Here is an 18679-nt window from a genome sequence, read left to right as displayed (position 1 = left end):
GGATGCATGTATTGATTTATTATTTTCTCAGTGTATTTATTTGCAAATTTCCTGCACACGCATCGGAAGCAAGGAATCCATATTGGATTTGAATGCGGTTGTATGACATAAACCCCCACAGGGACGTTTTCTACGCGGTGTCTTCCGGTAGTGTTACACATACAGGGAAGGAAGGGGTATGACAGACAAGACTTATAAGACGTGGGTAAAAATGATTGTGTCTTTCCATACATGCATTTATAATTTGTTTTAGTTTTTCCTAAAGGTGCTCATCTGTAAATTAGAAAAATAAATAAAGTTTTAAACCGCATAGCCTACATATTTGGGCTGTCCAGAATTGTGTATCATTATTTGGTGCAACACTGACATCTAGTGACATTAATTTAGATTATAAAAGTGTTCTCGAATTTCTGGAAATACTCCGATTTGCATTTTTTATGTAACTCATATTTTGGGAATCATTTAAATTACGATCTATCAACTAAATCAGTTCAACATGTTAAAACACATTTACCTAAAACAAATCTGAAAATAATAAACGACAACCCATACCTATAACAGCCATCTCCACAATATGCATTATTGTTATTTAAAATATTTCCATTATGTAATAGGCCAAAAACTTGTAATATCGGGAGATTTGGAATCGATTCGACAGCTGCACTCCATTTCCCAGAAATCTGCGCGGCACATTAGTTTGTAACTTCCGCGCCTGCGCCGTAGCAAAGCCCAGTTCGTTGGTGTCAGTGCTATGACAACAGCAAGATGGTATCAAGTTGGGGAGACGGGAGCGAAATGTGAATTGCACTGAACGGCAGCAACTGGAGATACTTCTACCCCTACAGGCACGGTTTCGCAGAGGTAAAATATTACACAACACACGCAACCTTTAGTTTTAGGGCGAGGAGAAAAGAAACACGACTGGGATTTGTCCAACCCTTGTGCTAACCAGTGAGCCGCTCATTCATTCCTTGGCCTTTAAGTAGTTCATTGAAACACAGGTGAAGTGCTTACCTGTTGTGAGCGCTCGCCATGGCCGTTGCTCTCTCTACATTCATGCCCGGCGTGACACTTTGACAGCTTTTCACGTAGTCGGGCGACAACAACAACATGCTTCGCTGACAAGCACCAGAAAAGCAGTGCGTTTTGAAAACTAGCCTTCCTGCAGCGCACTGAGAAGAACTGGACTCGGACCCGCTTTGCACAGGCATGTGTCCATGTGCTGCTCGGATATAGGACTCAGTGCCTGACCGGACCTCCGTCCCGGTGTGGGACGGCTGGCTTTGTGTATGTGTTAGTGCTTTATACCTAAGCATCTGTACACTGACCATCCTAACTCACCACGAACAAACAGCGGCAGTCTGGAGAGGTATGTATGATCGGCGCAAACAGCGGTTTGCTGATGCACCTAGTTACACAAGGTCAGTTAATGGTGAGCGTATTGCTGGAGCAACGTTGATCTATTGTGTGTGTGAAGATGTTACGGCTTTACTTTCCAGTATTATTCTTAGGATGCAATGCATATGTCTGTTGGGTGAACTAGTTGTGATTGTGGATACAATGTTGAAACGCGTTATCTTGTATCAAAATAGTAGCGGACAGTATTACTCTAACACCTAATAATAATAAATAGAACAATCTTGTTGGGAACGGATTTATAATTTTATATTTATTCTGTATAGAGACCGTCCAGATAACATTGCTTAACAGAATGCATTAAAGTACAAAATTCCAAAGCAATTAGGTTAAGTGTCATGGTTTAATAATGCTTAGTCGCTCACAGTCAACACAGTCAGTATTATTGTGCCTTGGTGGCATCTCTAAGCAGACAGGTGCAGCAGATTGTACAACCCTTGATGTGTTTCAGTGAAGTGTTTTGTGCAAAAGTACAACATTAAAGCACTTTTGTGCTTGTGAACCGTCTGACAAGGGCATCCATTTGCAAGTCTAGACAGGTTGCCTGAGAGATTATCCTGACAGCAGAAGGTGACTTTAATTTAGCATTTAGAAAATGGGATAAAGCTAGCATCACTTGCACCCGGTGACCAGCACCTCAACCTCCTTTTATAAATCATATCAATCACTTAAATTGTCACTGTTGAGACTTAAGTAAGACAAAAATAATTGAAAAAGTGGTCTTTCTATGGACCAGGATTCTGTGTCAGTATAGTGGATTAGCTGCCTATTCCACATATACAGCAGCAGGTACTAGGAAAGAGGATTTGCTTCAACTGAACACAATCCCCAGTCATGTGGTACACTATCATTGCCGAGATTATTGAAGATGATACTGGCAATATAGAGAATTACATTTGCAGCTTAAAAAGCTATTTTAGGTTAACAGCATCTTCATGCCGGCCTCACCTTTTTCACACTTAAAATGAATGAATTAAATGAATAGTACCTAGAGTGAATTGCATAATCTGAATAACACTTCACCTGTCTGAATTTGCCTTGCACTGCTAACTGGTAAAAAACTGTTTTCCTACTCTTTTCTCTTCTTCTCAACATCTTCTTCACCAAAGGAAGTATGTTCTGTGTTTGTGGTCAAGGAGGAACCTTTTCAATTACATTGGTTTTCATTAAATGCTGTATAGATAGATACAAAATAACCGCAGTATTTCTGGTTTATATCAGATGTCCAAAGTATCATTTAAGCACATATGCGCCTTGGCTTCTAGCTTTACTCAGAACCATTTCTCCGTGACATGGATATATATGCCCGATAGGGGAATTTCATCAGACAGGACTGAGCATCTTGAGTTGATTTATAAGGGGGGATAGGAAAAAGGCTTACTGTGTGATTCAGCTGAAAATCATGCATGATGCTGTGTTTTGGAATATCAACTTGTAACACCAGCCCTGTTGTACATTAAATCATTAAGATGTACAATGGGAGAGGTCTTTGAATCGCTTTTGTGATTTTGGACCCAGCTTATTATGGTGACTGCTTCCATGAAAGAATTACAACAAACCAAGTAATTGTTGAAATACAATTGTGTTAACAAAAAAAAAACAGTTCCCAGATTTACTTTCTTTTTTATTGATAACTATTTGTAATATGACATTTATCATAGGATACACTGACTTTAGTGTACATTGACATATGAGCATTTGGTATTATTTTTAGAATTTAAATTCACAGCTGATCTGTATGACATTAAAATATAGCTATTTAAACATACATTCACTATAAAACTGTCATTAAGCAGGTATTGAATAAAAAATATTCGATTCACTGTGGGAATTAAGTCACAGTCCAGTTCCTGCCTGTGGGCTCTGTAAATTGAGCAGTCAATACTCTGCAATTTCCCTCACTTCTTTTAAGAGTATTCAGCATTATCAGATACAAAAAAAAACAGTTTATATAGAATATATTTTCCCAGACATTATTTTTCCCACATGCCATTACTCAAAAAAAAATTAAAATGTGATTGTACTGGATTTTAAATGTTTTTCTTTTCCCCCTTTAATTTCTCTATTCAGTAGGAAACAATGTCTCTGTTTAAGGCTCGGGACTGGTGGTCTGTGACACTGGGAGAAGGGGAGGAATTCGACCGAGGATGCTTGTGTGTCGGTGATGTTGATAATGGCAGTAGTGGATACGGTAAGCCAACATGTATGACGGAATGCTCTTAGAAGGCATACAATGTTTAGTTACCTGTTTCAACTACATTATTGGAGAATGTACAAAACCAAGTCTTTATGTAGGTTAATAAATCATCCAAAACTGAGTTTCGGGTCGTGATAAAGTACACAAAGACTCTTAAAACTTCTGAAGGCTATAAGACCTTTAAAAACAGAAGTAGTAATACATTGTCACAAAGCAGGGAAGATTTACATATGGAAGAATGCAAGTCCTGGGCTGAAAACACCCTCCCTCTGCAGAGGCTGGGCATAATTATCCTACTATCATAATTAATTGTGAGGGGAATTGAAAGCGCTGGTTCTTGCATTGTCTTGGCTCCCTCATGTTCTTTTAGGACTTTTTACCATGGAAACTGCACACCCTGTCTCTTGAGTCTTCCTCTCTGCTGCTTCCAAGCTGCCTCTGATTTACTGGGTAACACTCCTGCCGAGTGTAGTCTTACATCAGGGTGGTTGTTATTTTTTTCAAACCACTTTGAATCCCCAGTAAACAATAAGAACTGTTGGAACAGGATCAAGGTATCCAGTGCTCCAGATCTAACACTGTACACAGCAAATTACATCTGAATAGGTCTAATAAAACCATGTGGATTATACTGAGGCCTGTCAGGTGTACAATCAGGTCACTCTGCAAGCACCCTGGCACTACTTTCATTCTTTTTTTCCAGCATGTTAATAAAATCACTTTTACTAGACGTTTTTAGCTTAATTGGCTTTTTAACTGCAGCTCAGAAGTGCTTCCACAGTGGAGAAAATGCCTTTCATTATATTTATAATACATTAAAGAAAAGTGCTTTTTACCAAATAATGTGTCTGTAATAAGGGGTGGTATTACCTATTTGACTTTTTCCTAAAAAAACAGACCTTAGAAAGAAAACGGAAGTATAATAATAAATAAAACAAATCTGGTTATTTTTTGGATTCTGTGATGATGTGGTTGTTCTGTTCAGATAAGATCGTGGTGGGGAGTTACATGGGGCTGCTACGCATCTACACCCCCCACCCCTCGAAGCCTGGAGGGACCCTGCAGCCGGAGGAGCAGCTCCTGGAGGTGCAGCTCAAAGACCCCATCATACAGGTGGAAGTGGGCAAGTTTGTCTCGTGAGTGTCAACCTGCTTCCTTAACCAGACACATAGAAGAAAAGATGGCGTCTTACAGTACACTGCGATATTATGATCTGTCCAGCTTAGACGCTTAGTGGGCTACTCACATTGTAATTTAATACCCCCCTCATTGTTAGCGTGTTCAGTATAAAGGTCTGCATCTTAAATATTGCATGGTCATTGCACTTTGATTATCTATTTTAAACAATTTGAGATTTTATTTTACAATGCGGACAGCACTCTTAAAACAAGCACTTTCACTGGTTCTGTAGTGTTCGATTTCAGACACAGTAAAAAGCAATGTCCTTATAATGAAAGACATGAAACGTACACGAGGAAACTTCCATACTGTAGAACGTGTGGACATTTCAGTCGTTATCTGCTAAATTACTTTCAGGAAATTTCATGACATAATTACTTGTGTTTACTGGGTGTGACAGGAATTGTGAAGTTCTCTCATTGTAGAAATTGTATATTTTAGTATTTGTGCATTTACTGTGGTGTTATTGCAAAATGAAAGGGAAGTTTAAAGAACGTATTTTGTTTCTCTTAAACTGCATTGATTTCTAAGAATGTACGCAGAGATTGAAATGATTCTTAAGATTAAAACCTCTTAATAATGTAAATGGAGTACAGTACGTAAAGTAATCTCAAATTAACTTACTATTCATACGTATGGACTGGAGTACTAAGTTTGATTTCCATCTTATAAAAATGTGTTGGGTATGCTGGTGCAGTAATGCTGAGGACCTCTGTGTTTTTGTGGTGTGACTGTCAGCTTGCAGACGTTAAAGGTGTGTTTTTATTTTGTCTAGATGTTCAGATCTGCTTCACTTGGCGGTGTTACACCCTAAAAAAATTTCACTTTATTCTGTTGCAGGTAAGCCTGTATACTTCATTTTGGTCCCTCCAAATGTTTTGTTTAAACTGAGATAGAATTTGTTTTCTTTTTGGTTAAATTAAAATGTACATCCTCATACCAAACCCATTACGTCGTGGTGACACTTTACTTGCCAGAGGTTTTGTGTTTAATTAAAAGCTGCCATCAAATACTGGACATACAATTTGCGAGTGTCTCACTAAACAAGTGTTGTAATGTCATATATTATTACAGTAAACATGTAAATTATAACTTTGTAACCATCTGTTTTCTTTTTAGCCACTGCGGGCAATGTGGAACATGGAGTCCAGTATCAATTAAGGCTAGTGTACGAGCACAATCTTCAGAGGATTGCCTGTAACATGACTTATGGTCCCTTCGGTGGAGTAACTGGTAAATACAGTATTATGTGTGGAGTAAAAAAATGAAATCACCTAAGAATGAGTGAATAAGTCTAACAACAATATTGTTCTGAATCTGAAACCACCTGAAAGAAGCTTTGTGGATCACTGGGCTTCCACAGACCACTGCTTATTTTTTCTCATTTATAAATCACATGCTTTTCAGTTTTTATGATATGGAGAACCATATTCATGATTCAGTTTTCAAGCTTCAATTCCTGTCTTGACTATATAATTTAATGGTCTAAAAATATCATGCTGTTGAATGGTGTCCCATTGCCGGGTCGCACCTTAACTCTTTCCAGAATTTTTTTCTAATTTTCAGTCCTTGACCTGTTTATAATCGTGCTTACATATGATTATGGTTGAATGTAATAATTGCAAGAGAAATACCTGGACCTAGAGGAAATGGTTGCATTTTTTTAAGGAAACCACTATTCCAAGGAGATGGTAGTTTGCATACTGATAATTGTTTCAATAAAGTGAAGGCAAAGGGTGTTTTTGACATGGTCAGGGCTTGTTCATGCACAGTTTTACACTTGTTAAATTAATATTTTATAACAATACGTACATATAGAAAAATGATATGCTCTCAACTACTTGATCTTTGATTATTAGGTTCTGATATTACTTGTGTGCGTGTGTTTGTAGAAATCATAGCTTTTTTCTTGGATGCCGCTGGCACAGTCAGTTTCTTTTTATAGTACCAAGTATTCACAGGCATCTGAGAGAACACAAGCAAAATTTATTCCAAAAACATCACAGTGCTGGAAATTAGAAACATGTTAAAGCCCTGCTTTTGGCCAGCTGTTTCTAAAATAAATAGAAACTATAAATCTGAGGGAGAAGTAATCAGTGTAAATTCTGATAGATTAAGCCCACACAGTGAGAACATTAAAATGTATTAAACGCTATTTGACTCTTGCAGTTACTGACAATTTGCATTTAAACAGTATAGTGTCTGAAATAACCAATTAGCTGTAAAGTCATACGTATTTTTTTTCCATTCACTTTCTTTTCTATTAGAACTGAAGGCATCTTACTAAACAGTTTTAAACATTGTAGTTATGTTTAACTGCTTTAAACCTCTAATTCACAATAAAGTGTCTTTTGCATTGCAAGTAACCAAGACAAGGCCACTATGCTTCTGAATTAAAAATGAAAACATATCAATTAATACATTTTAAATGGGCAGTATCATTTGCTTACTCTGTTGCACAGATATTACAATATCAATTAACCTGTTGTTTAATAGCAAAATAATGTTGAATTTGAATTATTGGCTCTGACGTATTAATAAGCAAATACTCAAAGATATCGGTTTCACATATAAAACGCCTTATGTGAGGTGGTAATGTCTGTGAGACTCTCACTCATTTAATGAATAATAAATATGAAAAAGAATCTGCCTTAACAAAAATATGATAATCCACAAGATGGCAGTATAAGCTCTACTCTAATCTAATTATCTCCCTTTCCAGATGCTCAGTTTCCTAATACTCTTGGAGGTATTTTTTATTGTTAAATTAAACACTCATCAATATTATATCATTAGTATGTATTCATTACATATCAGTCTTTCTAATGAGATTGTAAATTATGTTTTGCAGTCTGTTTTGAAAAAATGAACTAGAACAAATACAACATAGTTCTGTTTTTGTGCATATGAAGATGCCTAAAATGTTTTGTTTTAATATATTTTGTGATCACACATTTTATGGCGGAATCTAAAAATGCTCAAATGCTGTATCTTTGTTTGGTGTCTTAGTTATGTATGGTTTCCTATTAAATTAATGGGTTATTTTCAGAGCACCAACATTAATTTTAGGATGAATTTGTATTCCTTTATATGCATGTAAGGTAAATATGTAAATTATTAATTTTAAGATGTGGTATTGAAAAAACTCTAAATAGAGAATTACTTAAATTGGCAAAACAGATTACAAAACCATTACTTGAAGGTGGATAGATGCAAAGGACCTCTGGGAAACAAAACACTTCCATCAATGCTTGGAATTTGGAATTGATGGAAATTATAATTTAATGCACATTAATGTATTTCTATTTTATAAAAATGATTTAGACATTATTCCTTATCTTTTTATCTTGCACTGTGATTATGAGAGGAGACATATTTTTAGAGCCCTACAATGGAGACTAATGAAAGGTAATTTACTGTGGTCAAAATGCCAACATATTCAGACACAAATTGTCCTCTCCTTCATCTTAAAGTATCTCTAATTACAGTATTTGCAAATACAAACCAAAAGTGGCAAGTTATATTTGGAATATCCTGAACATTACTATCTGTAGGGATTAAGTAACCCTTTTGTTTGTTTATTCCAGCTAAAATGACTTGTAAAAAGAGTTTTAACAAAATGAAAGTTTGCCACCTCGCCCTCATTTCAGATATCAGATTAGCTTTTTCAGTGAAGCTGATGTTTCAGAGTGTGTTTAGTCTAAATGTATCTCTTGTCATGTTAAAACAAGAGTAATGCAGCTGGCCTTACATCGCGCCACACCGACTGCTGGCACTATCGCTGTTCCCATAGGCCTGAGCTGTGTACGCCCATGTTAGAGTAAGTGATTCCAAATGATGAATGCAAAATCAGATTTGTACATTTCATATTGAGTTCGAAAGCAGCAGCATGAAACGTAAGCTTTTTTTTTTTCTTTTGATTAATTTAAAACACTAGGTGTTATGGCATGACAATGTGGAAAAAAATACACTTTTGGTGTTGAATAAGAAGGGTGTTGTGGAAAAGGTTACCCACAAGGAGTTGCAGAAAATGTACCTGCTCTGTAGATTAAGTGCTGAGAGTACTAATCGCTTTTCAAGACCAGAAAAAAAAAATCGAAATATTTACTTTCACAGAACTGCTAACTTTCACGTAAAAAATGACAGTTTTTAAGGACTTGTTTAGCTGCAGGGTGGCCTAGAACAAGTCCTAAAATAACACTGTTCCTAGTTTCAAATATTGGTTACTGGTGGGATGCCACAGTACACACACTGAACGGAAGAATCTCTCCAGTTTGACTTTACTTTCAACGTTGTGGAAGAGGGCGTTACATTGTAGTCCATAATTGGGAAAGGCTGATTCCACAAGGACTTCCATGGGGAACCTCAAACCAATCTGAATGTGCTAAAGTTAGTGAAAGTAAAGTAACTATAGGTTGTGCTGATAATCGGAATGTAGATCGGCCTCTTTCTGATTGTGTCTATAAACACATTGGCCAGTGCTATAAATTGACAGACCACCAACAGATAATCTCTCTGCTTCTGTTCTTGGAAAGGTGTTTCATTTCTGTATTAAGGCCCGGCATGCTGGTTAAGTTTCACTCTGTGGCATGCTTGTGCTGGGCTAATTTTAGATTAAAACATGATTGACCATACAATGAGGTGTAATTATTCTTTAATGTGCAGCAAGTAATAACTTTTTTTTTTTTTATGCTGATGTGGTTTTCTACCTGATGTTTGTACAACTTCTAGTTCTAATTTTATGTGCAATAACTAGCATTTTGAAAAGCAGCCATTATTTTAGCCAGATAGTTGGCAGGGGTCTCTGAGGCACTGGAAGGAAGGCCCATAAAACGGGTTATTTTAAAACAATGACTCACTGGGGAGCAGGTTTGTTGATCTTCTTAGGTGTTAATGTAGATATCAGATTTTGCATCAGGAAATCATTTGTACAAACACTTTCCCTTTAATAACATTGCATTGCGCATCGAACAAGAGAACCCAACGTTTACGAACTGGTCGGCTCCATTCTCCAGTCTCTACTTTAACATATTCAGGGCTTTTTGTTTTAACTTTGCCCTAGATGACTTCTTTGGAAACTGTTTAGACACCATCTCTAATTGTTGATGATGTCCATGCTTATTTTTATGTGGCCCTTGGGATTCTTCTTTATAGGAGACCTTTAAGAGAATCAAGATGTGTGCTACAATCAGCATGCCAAGTTCACAGTCCTTCATGGGGTGGATGAGATGTATCCAGTTGGGATTTCTTGATCCTGTTAACATTGAGAAGACCAGAAAATCTAGCGCTGTAAACAAATGCATGATATAAGGGTTTAGGAACCTCTGCGTCAGACAAAATGTTTTCATTAAACTCTGTTAATGGATCATGCAAAGTTTCTGGAATTGCATGATGGAACATTCAGACGGCATTAAATCACAGTATTCACCGTGGTCTTGGGCAGATTTTTGCCAGTGAGTAATTGCCACCTTCATTTAAATTGTGTGGTGCGAAGTGGACATGGGATTACAGGCGCACGTGGACACGACCCCAGACGTGCTCTAATACGTCTGTGTCAGGTCTGCGTGGTGCCCAGGGACCAACCTGAAGTGCCTGTTTCTGTTTCCCAGCGTAACAGGTTAGCTATAGTGAGCTCTCGTTATGGAATGTGTTTTTCATTCTCCGAGTTTTCAGTTACATAACGAGTCCCTGATCTGAACTCGCCTTGACTGTGTTAAAAAAGTTATTTGTTCAACAAAGCATTCAATTGAATTGAGAGCTTGTCTGGAGAAAATACCCAGAGCATGTTGAGGCAGTTTGGGAACAAGCATGAGAACTGCACTTGCAGTGTAGCACCTGCTGTCACTTTTAAGATGTTCTTGTTTCTGTTTCCCGCAGGCCATCACTCTATTTGCATTCAGTCCATGGATGGGATGCTGATGTTCTTTGAGCAGGAGAGCTATTCATTCGGCAGGTTCTTGCCCGGGTTCCTTCTGCCAGGTCCACTGGCCTACTGTGCCCGTACAGACACCTTCATCACTGTTTCCTCCTCGAGACAAGTCGAATGCTACAAGTGAGTATATTGAATAGGCACTAGAAGGAGGAACACCCCCCAAAACATACGTACATTAAAACCCTAATATCTGTAAACATTTGTCAGTTAATCCTTACATCATGTTTGAGGTATGCTGACTGGGGTTTCCTTTTCGGCTCAGGGTCTTTGACAATCTGCCTTTCAGTCATTTACCATCAATAGTTCTTTTTTTGTGCTGTGTGGGAAACTGGTCCGCAGACTATATATTATACTGTGTAATATAGCGGCACTTAGACAGAGAGAGAGCAAGGAGGTTATTATGTTCACTGTTATTTCCTAGCTACTTACTGTAGTAGGATCAGTTTCTTAAGATCATGTCTTTAAATACTTATGTGGTGAAGAAATTGGTTTGCCATTTTTATTTTTATGCCAAGAACCACATCCGCAATATTTAAGATGTTTAAATAAGAAAGCAAGAATGAAAAAATGGGTAAAAATAGCGATATTGGATACTGTATAATGCAGATTCACTGCTATCGATGTATCTTCAGCTATTTCCACAGCTGAGCCTTGTTACTGAAGTGATAAATGAAAGTTTTCACTTTCTTATGAAGTTTCCACTCTGTGATGCTTGTGTTCTGCAACAGCTTATTTTTTCTGAGTTGAAGCTCATCTCAGGAATAATGTGTAGTTTAATTTAAAGCACATGCCAGATCTTTAGACATGTCTACACAGTCAGAGGAAAAATATGATGTGAGCTGTTTATTGTGTCAACCTTCAAGTATTTTATAATGTGCTTAATATTGAGAGGTAGTTTATACAAGAATAAATTATTGAAATTCCGACTTTGTGGAGCAGCAAAACCTTCTGTTGTATTGTATATAATTCAAATAATCACATGAAGAATATAGATAAAGGATGTGTGGAAGAACGTTTTCCATCTGCTGTTATTTAAATATAAAAATACTGGATATAAAGTCTCACTTCCTAATATTATATATAAAAATAAATACCAAACACATGTCTAATTGAAAATCTTTCAATTCAGCGGTTGTTCTGCTAAACCTATTTTTCTTTGTTTCGTTATAATATTTTGAAGTTGCAGTGCTGCTTTCAGATATATATATATATATCCCTTTTCATGTAAATTAGCTTCTTCTGTTTCCGCAGGCAGGAGGTATTCATGGCCATGACTGATACTCCATTCCTATACATCAAACTGAAACGGCATTAGTTTAGTTTAACTAGCTTCTGATTATAATTGTTGAAATTAGATTAAATTGCAGATTTGGTAGTCTTTTTATACATGATGCATGAAATATGAATGGAATTCACGATTCCTCTTTCAGACCCCTGTGTGGTCTTTATTAGGTTCAAGGTTGGCTTTCATTAGATTGTTTCCAACAGTTTGTAGAAAATGTATTTCAGTGTATTTATTATATTTATTTTATAATTTTCTGTTGAATGTGGGCACTTCTTAGTTCTTTGCTGGTGTTTTTCTCAAGAATTAAAAGTATAACTGACTCTCAGAGTGTTGATACTATGCTGTCAGTTATTCAACAATCAGCCATTAAAAAAACTTTTACACCACAAGCTTTTATTTGGCTACTAAAATCAAGAATCAAAATGCATTTTTTCACTGGCTGTACACATTCCTGTTTGCAGTTGCAAAATGTTCCCACAGCAGCTGTTTGAGTCCTTGTTTATGTTACACACAATGATGTTGTAACTGTTTTACTGGCAATAGAAAGAGAATCACTGAGACTGTGAGAAAATATTCACTACACTCATACACTTTCATAGAGCACTAGAAAGTGCTATAAATGCATATTGAAAATATATTTTACAATAAATAAGTAACCAGTTATGGAAAATCAAAACAAAATGTGAAACTTCTGTCTGTATTTTTAAGTTGTTTTTTGGCAAACTAGGGATATTATCTCTGTTTGTTCTCCAGGTACCAAACACTAGCGGTTGCTACTGATGCCGATACCAGACAAGAGTCAGAACAGCAGAAGATTGGCTCGGGAAAGAGACTGCTAGTGAGTATTATTTCTCAAACTCCCTTTCCTTTATCACCCACAAGGCATTGCAGTGGGGCCTTTGGCACTTTAGCCCTTTATCAAGGAACATGTCACCCTACAATTGATCTGTACATAAGTTTAATGCGGTCTAGTCTACATCTAATATACTATTACATTCATTCAGTTAATTTAACCTTAGAATAAATAGTAGAACTGCTCCTCATATAATCTTCCTCAATCAATATTCTAACATTTATTTATTTGTTGCCAGCAGTTAGAAATATAGTCACATCTAAAATGTACTTTTGTGATGGCTACATTTAATTACTAATTCTGTGAATAGTTTAGGTCTTGCTGTTGGTCTTCCTAGCTGGCCCTGTTTGGTGGGTTTGTGAAGTTAACTGGATGTCTTTCTTTGCAATAGGCAGACTGGACATTAATCATTGGGGAACAAGCGCTGGAGATATGCATCCCCACGTCTAATCACTCTGCGTCCTCCATATTCCTGCTGGGAGAGAGAAACATCTACTGCCTGAAAGACAATGGACAGGTCCGCTTTGTGAAGAAACTGGAGTACAATCCAAGCTGCTTCCTCCCATATGCTTCAGGTGTGTAGCCCTGCGCACATGTATGATCTGTACGATAGCCAACAAAACTGAACTGAACTGAACCCGTTTGAAAATGTCCTCCTTTTACCTGATTATTATTTGGGTAATACTTTACAATAGGTCTCCCTAATTACAGTGTATTAACATGGTAGGTACTCAGTAACTACATCTTAGTTACTCATAAGAACAGTGTAATTAAGCATTTGTTAACCTGTACTTAATGCGTAAGCACTGTTATCCCCTCTGAAGGCCGGAAGAGTCCTGTGCTTACTTTCAGACTTTGTTTGTTCCGTAGTTTGTTGCATATTGTCTTTCACAATGGAAACAAAATGAATGACTTTGTATTCTGTTTTATAAAAACGCCTCAATGATCACTATCCACTTTAAAAGTAGTTGAATCTGCATTCAAGGCTACAAAACCACTTTTTGATAGATTTAATGATTTACTGATTTAATGTCCTGTATGTATTTATTTTTATTTTTTGCCAACTAAATATACTTCCTTTTAAATTTGTTCCAGGAAAAGAGAGGAATATATATATTCTGAAATAAAGTGCTTTTAGAACCCTGTGTTTTTCCAGTTTCAAAGGGAATATTGTAACGAGGCATTGTCTGACTAAATTATGAAAAATATTTAACTTAAATCTGAGGTTTCGATCACAGAGTGAGTTTTACCATCTGTGGATTACAAGCAAGCCAATTGGTAACCCCATTCGTAACAATCCACTTCATTTAATACAAACATTTAAAAAGAGAAAGCGCTTAATCATCCCAGTGGCAGTCTTTGCTCGCTGACAGTGTGTTTGAAACTTTGAAAGGCTCTCTGGCAAGTGGACAGTCTTTTCCTGTCACTGTAATCTGGTGAGGTTGCTTTAAAGCTTTTTTGCCAGATCATATTTATGAAATAAAAGCCTTATTTTTACTAGTCATTCTGTGGTCTAGCTGGACATTTATAATATTTAACAGGTTACTGTTATCCTGAAAGAATGTAACTTTCATGTCTGCCTCAGTTCTTTACAGTGAGTGCTAATTCCTTAGCTTATCCAGGCTTTGTAATTATGCACTTCTCTGCCAGGAGGGCTGCCTGATCTTCTCAAGGTTAGGTCGAGTCTGTAAAACCATTGCCATATGGCTGACAGATATAGATATTTTTTTATGGTTCTGACCACAGACGTAGGCTAGAGCGAAAGGTAGTGGCGGGGGTGCTCTGTAATTCAGCTTGGGGAAAGTTTAAACGGAACCCTTTCTCTTTCAAGTGGAATGAGCAGCAGCTGCCACCTGCCATTTGAAGTGCGTTCAGAGTGGGCCCGTGTGTCAGGGCTTTAGATTTCAGCAAGACTGCAGGCTTCATGACAGATTCAGCGAACGCTTTGCAGGCTTTAGGCATTCTTTTTCCAGTGTGTCTGGCCCGTACCTAGGGTTTGAAACTTAAACAGAAAGTTTCCAAAACAGAGAGGGTGCAGAATTCACTGACATGTAGCTTCGCACTATCAGTATCTTTGACCAGTCTGACAAAGTTATAAATAAAATATGAATGTCAGAAGTGTTCATTCTGTGCAGTGTCTTTGTAATAATAATGATAATAATTAAAAGATATATCATGCAATCATAAACTGTGTGATTGTTTTCAGATCTACTGCATTGATTCCTTGCATTGAATTATAATGTGCTTCCTGTAAAAACAAAGTTCTCAAAATCAGGCCGTGATTAATCCTCTGTTTATACTGCAGTATCTGAAGGAACGGTAAACAGTCTGGTTGGTAACCACAACAACATGCTGCTGGTGTACCAGGATGTGACACTGAAATGGGCTGCCCAGCTCTCCCATGTGCCTGTCGCCGTCCGAGTGGCCAACTTCCAGTAAGTACGACATAGTGCAGCAACACGTGCAGCTGCTCATCTTTTAAAGCACACTGTCTCAGGCTTTGTTCCCTTCTGCTACTACTAGGGTTGGATTGAAACCTCTCACTCGTTTACCCTCCAGCAGCAACAATCCAGGTTGCATCAGATTATTTAATGTTGTTTCTCTTTTTTGACCTAAGCAATGGCAGAACCACATAAGGCTACAACAGTTTACAGGTGCATTTTTGTATTTACAAGTTCACCTGATCTTTTAGAAATGTGTAAATTGCAGATGTGTGTTCTCCAATAGATGTTAGTTTTACCAAAGTACAGTCAGCCAGTGTAATGTACACTACTGTGCAAAAGTTTTAGGCAGGTGTGAAAAAAATGTTGTAAAGTAAGAATGCGTTCACAAATAGACATTATAATAGATTATATTGATCAATTAACTAAGTGAAAAGTGAGTGAACAAAAGAAAAATCTACATCAAATCCATATTCGGTGTGACCACCCTTTGCCTTCAAAACAGCATCAGTTCTTCTAGGTACACTTCACACAGTCAGGGATTTTGTAGGCATATAGTCAGGTGTATGATTAAACAATTATACCAAACAGGTGCTAATGATCATCAATTCAATATGTAGGTTGAAACACAATCATTAACTGAAACAGAAACCGCTGTGTAGGAGGAATAAAACTGGGTGAGGAACTCCGCTAACAAGGTGAGGTTGCTGAAGACCGTTTTCTGTCAAAAGTCATACACCATGGCAAGACTGAGAACAGCAACAAGACACAAGGTAGTTCTACTGCATCAGCAAGGTCTCTCCCAGGCAGACATTTCAAGGCAGACAGGGGTTTCCAGATGTGCTGTCCAAGCTCTTTTGAAGAAGCACAAAGCAAGGGGCAACGTTGAGGATCATAGACACAGTGGTCAGCCAAGAAAACTTACTGCAGCAGATGAAAGACACATCATGCTTTCTTCCCTTCTGAATCGGAAGATGTCCAGCATTGCCATCAGCTCATAATTGGCAGAAAACAATGGGACCCTGGTACACTCATCTACTGTCCGGAGAAGTCTGGTCAGAAGTGGCCTTCATGGAAGACTTGCGGCAAAAAAGCCATACCTCAGACATGGAAACAAAGCCAAGCAACTCAACTATGCACGAAAACACAGGAACTGGGGTGCAGAAAAATGGCAGCAGGTGCTCTGGACTGATGAATCAAAATCGGAAATATTTGGCTGTAGCAGAAGGCAGTTTGTTCGCCGAAGGGCTAGAGACCGGTACACAAATGAGTGTCTGCAGGCAACAGTGAAGCATGGTAGAGGTTCCTTGTAAGTTTGGGGCTGCATTTCTGCAAATGGAGTTGGGGATTTGGTCAGAATGAATGGTCTCCTCAATGCTGAGAAGTATAGGCAGATACTTATCCATCATGCAATACCATCAGGGAGGCATCTGATTGGCTATACATTTATTCTGCACCATGACAATGACCCCAAACATACAGCGACAGTCATTAAGAGCTATCTTCAGCTTAAAAAAGAACAAGGAGTCCTGGACGTGATGGTATGGCCCCCACAGAGCCCTCATCTCAACGTCATCATGTCTGTCTGGGATTACATGAAGAGAGAGAAGCAACTGAGGCTGCCTAAATCCACAGAAGAACTGTGGATATTTCTCCAAGATGTTTGGGCCAACCTACCTGCCGAGTTCCTTCAAAATTTGTGTGCAAGTGTACCTAGAAGAATTGATGCTGTTTTGAAGGCAAAGGGTGGTCACACCAAATATGGATTTGATTTAGATTTTTCTTCTGTTCACTCACTTTGCATTTAGTTAATTGATATATACAGCTCTGAAAAAAAATAAGACACTGCAAAATTATCAGTTCATCTGGTTTTACTATTTATAGGTATGTGTTTGGGTAAAATTTACATTTTTGTTTTATTCTATAAACTACTGACAACATTTCTCCAAAATTACAAATTAAAATATTATAATTTAAAGCATTTATTTGCAGAAAATAACAAAAAAGATAGTGTTGTCAGACCTCAAATAATGCAAAGAAAATTAGTTCATGTTCATTTTTAAACAACACGATACTTTGTTTTAACTTAGGAAGAGTTCAGAAATCAGTATTTGGTGGAATAAACCTGATTTTCAATCACAGCTTTCATGCGTCTTGGCATGCTCTCCAGTCTTTCACATTAATGTTGGGTGACTTTATGCCACTCCTGGCACAAAAATGCAAGCAGCTCAGGTTTGTTTGATGGCGTGTGGCCATCCATCTTCCTCTTGATCACATTCCAGAGGTTTTCAATGGGGTTCAGGTCTGGAGATTGGGCTGGCCATGACAGGGTCTTGATCTGATGGTCCTTCATCCAGTTGGGGAACATTGTCAGAGCAGAAGGAAGCAAGTTTTCTTCCAGGACAACCTTGTGTGTGGCTTGATTCATGCGTCCTTCACAAAGACCAGCAAGGTGATCATCACCGATCGTTCACCAAATTTCACAGTGGGTGCGAGACACTGTGGCTTATAAGGTTCTCTCCAGGTCTCTGTCTAACCATTAGACGACCAGGTGTTTGGCAAAGCTGAAAATTGGACTCATCAGAGAAGATGACCTTACTCCAGTACTCTATGGTCCAACCCTTATGGTCTTTTGCAAACCTCAGCCTGGCTCTTCTTTGCTTCTCATTGATGAAGGGCTTTTTTCTAGCTTTGGACGACTTCAGCCCTGCCTCTAGGAGCCTGTTTCGAACAGTCCTAACCTTACACTTCACCCCAGCTGCCGTTTGCCATTCTTTTTGTAGGTCCCTTGATGTCATCCTATGGTTGTTGAGTGACATTCGAATGAGTTGGTGGTCATCCCAGTCAGTGGAGAGTCGTTTTTGCCCTCTGCCAGTCTGTAGCTTTGTTGTCCCCAATGTCTGCTGCTTGACCTTATTATGTTATTTCTATGAAATTGTAAGGATGGAAGCAACCCAACGCTCACTGTATCCCTCTGTCAGTAAAGCCAGAATTGAACCCTTCTTTTCCTCACTCAAATCTTTCCTTTTCATTTCTTTTGGCATGGTCAATAGTTATTTTTTTTATTCCAATTACTTTTGAGGTACTACTAGCACTGTTTTTGCCATCCATCCGATCCTATTGCAAGAGGATAGTGATGACCACAGCAGTGTTTTTTGCACTTTTCCTCGTTAAATAAGATTTGGTTCAGGTGATCACCTAATCAGTAGCTCATTCAGTAGAATGAGGTGTGCCTGTGTTGGAATTCAACAGACACTGGAATGGAATGGCTGCCATACATGTAGAGATGCTGATTTAAGAAAAATGTGCAGTGGTCTCTTAATTTTTTCCAGGGCTGTATAATCTATTAACATGTCTATTTTTGAAAGCATTCTTA

At 37.9% G+C, this 18679-nt stretch overlaps 1 protein-coding gene across 2 annotated transcripts in view; it reads left to right on the top strand.

Moving 5' to 3' along the window:
• The first annotated feature begins 749 nt into the window (after nucleotides 1-749).
• bbs9 (Bardet-Biedl syndrome 9) overlaps nucleotides 750-18679 on the top strand; it is a 155006-nt gene continuing 137076 nt past the window's right edge. The window contains exons 1-9 of one of the 2 annotated variants that reach the window (XM_066690985.1): nucleotides 750-861; nucleotides 3487-3607; nucleotides 4599-4749; nucleotides 5568-5632; nucleotides 5912-6025; nucleotides 10670-10844; nucleotides 12763-12847; nucleotides 13254-13437; nucleotides 15168-15297. In XM_066690985.1, the coding sequence (XP_066547082.1) occupies nucleotides 3496-3607; nucleotides 4599-4749; nucleotides 5568-5632; nucleotides 5912-6025; nucleotides 10670-10844; nucleotides 12763-12847; nucleotides 13254-13437; nucleotides 15168-15297 (1016 nt within the window). In that variant the 5' untranslated portion in view covers nucleotides 750-861; nucleotides 3487-3495. Of the gene's footprint in view, nucleotides 1370-3486; nucleotides 3608-4598; nucleotides 4750-5567; nucleotides 5633-5911; nucleotides 6026-10669; nucleotides 10845-12762; nucleotides 12848-13253; nucleotides 13438-15167; nucleotides 15298-18679 lie in introns of both variants that reach the window. The other variant, XM_066690984.1, reaches the window with a different exon arrangement.

The sequence above is a fragment of the Amia ocellicauda genome, chromosome 18 (genome assembly GCF_036373705.1).
Source record: "Amia ocellicauda isolate fAmiCal2 chromosome 18, fAmiCal2.hap1, whole genome shotgun sequence".
In the NCBI taxonomy this organism is placed as follows: Eukaryota; Metazoa; Chordata; class Actinopteri; order Amiiformes; family Amiidae; genus Amia; species Amia ocellicauda.
The sequence above is the reverse complement of the archived record's forward strand: the minus strand, read 5'-3'. Positions and strand labels throughout refer to the sequence as shown.